General features: G+C 36.8%; 1 protein-coding gene and 1 non-coding gene across 2 annotated transcripts; one reads left to right on the top strand and one right to left on the bottom strand.

The window, feature by feature from the left end:
• Positions 1-1840: 1840 nt before the first annotated feature.
• LOC113323137 (alkaline ceramidase-like) lies at positions 1841-4523 on the top strand. The gene is made up of 3 exons (XM_026571404.1): positions 1841-2116; positions 2855-3190; positions 3719-4523. The coding sequence occupies exons 2-3, from the start codon at positions 2937-2939 to the stop codon at positions 4230-4232; spliced, it is 768 nt and encodes a 255-aa protein (XP_026427189.1). The 5' UTR covers positions 1841-2116; positions 2855-2936; the 3' UTR covers positions 4233-4523.
• Positions 4524-4701: 178 nt separating this feature from the next.
• On the bottom strand, positions 4702-4774 carry TRNAR-CCU. Its single transcript has one exon. It is a non-coding gene; the product is annotated as a tRNA-Arg (tRNA).
• Between the last annotated feature and the right edge of the window lie 994 nt (positions 4775-5768).

Raw genomic sequence — 5768 nt, 5'->3', positions numbered from 1 at the left:
GTTTTGGTCTGGCGGCCTACGGGACGTGTGTTCATCCACGATGAAATATGTGAGTAAGTCGTGCAAGAAGTTGAGGGAGTTAGCAAAGTAGTAGGGTGGACAATCAACCAAGTCTCCGCACGACCTGGAACTGGTCAAACCACGATTTTCCACTTTCCAACTCTTTCACTCGAGCAACGTCACACTTACTGGAGATCAATGTGTCTACTATTCTGGCAATATAAATAAGTCTATGAATCCATGATTGAAGGATAAGACAAATATTCGTCAAAAACAGAAGAATTCTGATCTGAGCAATCACTCTCAAGAATTCAATCAATCGACCAGAACTTATTCGAACTCAACAGTTCACAAAAAACTTGCAGAAACCTTAAACACATTCACAATCCTTGATCATCATTGATCTCGCACACTTCTCAGCTTCCCTCCTAAAGATCGACCCTCTTCCCTCTTTGTGACCGAATTGACTCTGGAACGACCATTGTCTTGGTTTAGGCCGGAGTCCTACAGATTGATCTCTCGAACTCAAAGCACTCTCGTGCAGTGCATATGTTTGAGGATAGGCAGTTTGCTCGGTTGAGGAGCCTTTGTCCACATGATCGTCTCTACATTCCCTAAAACCCAGCAAATCGTTTTTCCCCATCAACATCGGGGTTTTTCTGCATTTGTCGTTTCCTCGTTAACAAAATTTCTGGTGTCTGTGTTATTTCTTTTACGCATTATATTTGCTTATATAATTGAAATATCACAGGTTGTGCGTAAGTTCAATCAATTGTGAATCCAACCTTTGGTTGTTGAAAAGGAAAACTAATCTTGAAGAGTCTGGGTTACAAGGTTAGTAGAGGCATCTAATATAGAGGAAGTGTTCCTCAGCATATTAGATTTATCTACTTAAAGTTTAAACTTAATACAATCCGGTGGGGTAGAACCCCATTCTAAAGAAGAAAAAAAAGTTTTTGCTTGTTTTGTAAGAGCATTCGCAACTGCATTTCCTGTCCTAGGAACAAAATGGAAGCTTTAAAAATTAATACAAGATTTTGCTACTTTATCTGCTTCATCGAAAAGATTTTTTCTACTCCAAGAGATATCTGAACTGGATCCATTGAGATACAAAAAAAGTCTTTCACAGTCGCCTTTAATGTTGAAATTTTGAATTCCTTTGTCTTTTTGCCAATGACATGCTTGAAAGACCCCGCAGTTTCCGTTTCTTGAAGGTATGCACTTGTTGTACGTTATCCTTTTCTACCTTCAAAACTTTCTGTATCATTTCGTAAAATTAGTGCAAAACTGGATGTGGAGGAGGCCGAGTCTCATGCCCCATCAACATTAATTTTGTGATTATGAGACTTGGGTGTTGTCCACGAGGTATTATGTTTTTTCTTAATTAGCTGGTGCAATTTTCTACCGTACTTAATGTAATTATGAATTAATACATACGATTGTAAATGTGCCATTGATATTCCCCGAAAAACTATGATGCATCCCTCCTTCCAAATAAACCACGTCTTAATAAGTAGGAATTCAATTAAAGTCTCCATTTTGTTTTCATGTATCCATGACCGGTGAGATCTAGAATGCGTAAAGAGGAATCAAAATTCATCCTTGTGGGATTAGTTCCTGTTGGGATCCCTCTCTATTTGATTAGTGGTTGGAGATATCGAGAAAAACACACTCAGTGGGCATATGCCGCATAATCATATGCAATTCTCCTGTAGGGTGCTTTTTTCGTCGGCAACGACTATGACTACTCATGCCACAATTTCCCAACTAAAACTGCAATTTCTTGTGTGAGGACGCCTATGAAATGTGTGTGCGCGCGCCATAAAAAGCGCACTGCAAATAAAGTAGAGCGGCGCACAAAGAACCAAAAGTGAAAAGAAACGCGTAATTCACACATCTCGTACACCGCTTCTTAACCCTAGTTTTTATTAATCCAGAAAAAAAGATACAACTGTGTTTCTCGAGTTTAGTGTGAAGTTTTGTTGACGAGGAAGGAAGAGTAAAGAAAAGAGAATTTTCTTCAATTCCGATCGATAGTTTTGACGGGACTTCACCAATTGTTTATACGTTAGTAACCCAAGGAATTTAGATCTTTGAAGCAATAATCTATCCCCGAGTGAGTATTATTACTTTTCGATCTTTTATATTCTAGGGTTTACTTTTTGATCCGATATAGTCTTCTCTGTGCACAGTGCAAGTTTAATTAATCTAATCTAGGGTTTTATTATCATGGTTTTGTTTTGGAATTATTCGTTTTCACGAGCTTGATTTTTGAGGGGGAGGAGAGAATTTACCCAGATTTCAGAAAATTCATCTGGTTAACAGAGTATAATGAAGTGCTTCATAACTTCTATAATCTCGTTTGGGTCACTGGATGCGGTTTTCAATGCATTGGTTTTTCAGATTCATTTGAAGTTGGGGAATTTTTGGTTTCTTATTTAGAGATTAGTTATTGCTAGAAGCCTAGAATTGCACATTCGTGGATCATACGTTTGCCTGGTAGACCTCAGATCCGTTTCGATTAGTTCTTGCGAGGTACTGTTACAGTTCTTTTTGTGCAATCTGGGATTGTGAATATTTATCACATCAGCTCAATCGACTATACTGTAGTCCCTACCTTGAACTCTTCATAGTTGTGGTTCTGGCCACTACTGACCTTTAGCTCGTATAAGTCTAGTTTGTTATCTTATCTCTCCACCATACTTCATTTATCTTGAAAAAATTGTTTATGTCTTTGAGGGTGAGTGATAACACACAGTATTAAATAATGGCTGCTAGAGTATCTCAGTTTTCCTGTTTTTACATCTATCAATTGTTTAGTTGTTAACTCATATGATCATCTTCTATTACGCAGACACGTAATTTGAAGTTCTCTTGAGTGGAAACAACACTTTAAGACTAGCACATACATTTGCATCAGGCACTCGTATTGAAGAATGGCAGATACTGCGTCGAGCTTTTGGGGTCCTGTTACATCAACCACAGAATGGTGTGAGAAGAATTATGCATATTCTTCTTATATTGCTGAATTCTACAACACTATCTCAAACGTCCCATGCATACTGTTGGCATTAATTGGACTTATAAATGCCTTGAGACAGCGTTTTGAGAAAAGATTTAGTGTCCTTCACATTTCGAACATGATACTTGCTATTGGGAGCATGCTTTTCCATGCAACCTTACAACATGTGTAAGTTTCCTGGCTCTGTAGGCTCTATGTTACCAACTACTTTGCATTCTAGTTTCCTCTGCAATAATTTAAAATATCCTACTAAATAGTTAAAATATCCTACTAAATTGTTGTGTTTCTCTTGTAATCAGCTAGGAACTCTTAGTTAAAATTGTTGGCCAACATAGGAAAAAATTATGCTTCCGTTAATTCACCTGTGTGAATCATATTGCTGTAGATAACTTGGAATGGCTAACTGCTTGTTTGAAATAAAGTGTATGCAAAACGGCTTGAAGTTTATAATGTGAAAGGGTGTTTTCAATATTGTGGCCTTTGCTTAAATATATTTCTGTTGTCTGGTCTTGCTTATATTTTACATTTGTACTGATAGATGATATAACATTCATTTCATCACTTGCATCTAGGCCAGTCTTGTGCACTTAGATCTGCTTAGAATCTGCTTGATTACGGAGCTTCTCAGTTTCCTTTTCCTAATTCTTTGTTCTTGAGCTATATTAATTTGATTTACCTCTGAACAACTATATGCAGACAACAGCAGAGTGACGAAACACCAATGGTTTGGGAAATGCTCCTTTATCTCTATATCCTTTACTCCCCAGATTGGCACTACAGGAGCACAATGCCAACTTTCTTGTTTCTCTATGGTGTTATGTTTGCCGCCGCTCATTCCCTAGTGCGTTTTGGTATTGGCTTCAAGTTTCATTATGCACTCCTTTGTCTCATATGCATCCCTCGAATGTACAAGTACTACATCTACACGGCAGATGCATCCGCAAAACGTCTTGCCAAGTTCTACGTGCTAACTATATCTCTAGGGACTCTGTGTTGGCTTGGTGATCGTTTGTTCTGTAAAGAGATCTCTGGCTGGTATTTTAACCCACAAGGTCATGCATTCTGGCATGTCCTTATGGGTTTGAACTCCTACTTTGCAAATACATTTTTGATGTTTTGCCGTGCCCAGCAACTGGGATGGTCCCCAATGGTTGTTCACTTCATGGGAGTTTTGCCTTACGTGAAGATTCAAAAGCCAAAGGCTCAGTAAAGAGAAGAGTAGAGATAGGCAGAACCCAGAAGAACTGGATCTTGAAGTTCTGAGTTGTTTGAAGATTTAGGAACGGTGAGGAAGCAAAAACAATTGATCGAAGTTGGGACCCTCTTTTGTTTTTCTTCCTCAAAATAGATGTAAATTGATTATTTAATATTGATTTTGGTTGGGTAGGATTCTCCCTGTTTAGTTTTAGTGGTATATCCAGTGTAAAACTAGCTTGTGCTTGAAATATACCATATATCTTTTCTCTGATGGGAATTATTAGAGCAGATCTTTTCTCTGAAATTCTCAAGCCCATTCTTATTTTTGTATTAGCATTATGACCCTCTTTTGATGATTTTTTGATAATAATTCGGTTAAGAGATTGGTGATACTGAAATTGCTGAAAAGGAACTTTGGAGTAGTCCTCACTCCTCAGGGTTCCACTATCTATGACAACAAAAACAAAATGTAAAAAAACTAACGCGCCAGGTAGGGGTCGAACCTACGACTTTCTGCTTAGGAAACAGACGCTCTATCCACTGAGCTACAGGCGCTTGGTTTTGTTTATTAAGCTGTGATTTGGATCCTCACATGATAATACCGAGAATCCCGTTAAATGATCTCAAACAACTACGAGTATAAGCAGTCCGCCGATCAGTTCGAGCTATTGGATAAAGTGAATTCAGATTTCTATAATGATGGTTATTTTAGGGTAAACTGGTGAAGTGACAAGTAATCTGTTTATAGGAATTACTGGTTAATCCAGTTTTTCATGACCGGTTAAGGCGTCAAAATAATTTATTCGTTAGTCCAAAAACATGTTTTTGGACCAGATTATTTATTCGTTGGTCCGAAAACTTTGTGAAGATTATAAGTGTGTTTTCTAAATGCCTAAAACACCCTTCTATATCTAATTAGTATCAATACATAACATATGTAGTATCATATTAGTATTGATATTTAATAGTATCAATACTTAACAATATCAATACATCCTTCCAGATCTGATTAGTATCAATACATAACATACGTAGTATCATATTAGTATTGATACTTAATAGTATCAATACATATGTTAACATATGTAGAATGTAGTATTGATACTATAATATTGATACCACATACTACATATGTAGTAGTAACATATGTAGTGTCAATACATAACATAATACATATTGGTATGTAGTATCAATACATAACATATTGATGCTACATATGTAGTATCAATACATAACATATTAATATGTAGTATCAATACATAACATAACACATATTGGTATGTGGTGAAGCTAATGGAGAGCATAAAAGAGGGTTTTACATAGTATTAAATGTTAGGGTTAGCAGAATAATTTTACTCTTTTCAAACCTTTTTTGGACTAGCGAGTAAATAACTTCTCTCACTGGACTAGTCATTAACCCAGGTCGGGTTTAGTGGACTAAACTGGAAAGTTCTCGATCTGCTTTTTAAGCAAATAGTAATTGTATGTTTGGATTACCAATGTCAATGTCCCATTTATGAAACTAGTAAAACCATCATGTATGATGTAT

The sequence above is a fragment of the Papaver somniferum genome, chromosome 11 (genome assembly GCF_003573695.1).
Source record: "Papaver somniferum cultivar HN1 chromosome 11, ASM357369v1, whole genome shotgun sequence".
In the NCBI taxonomy this organism is placed as follows: Eukaryota; Viridiplantae; Streptophyta; class Magnoliopsida; order Ranunculales; family Papaveraceae; genus Papaver; species Papaver somniferum.
The sequence above is the reverse complement of the archived record's forward strand: the minus strand, read 5'-3'. Positions and strand labels throughout refer to the sequence as shown.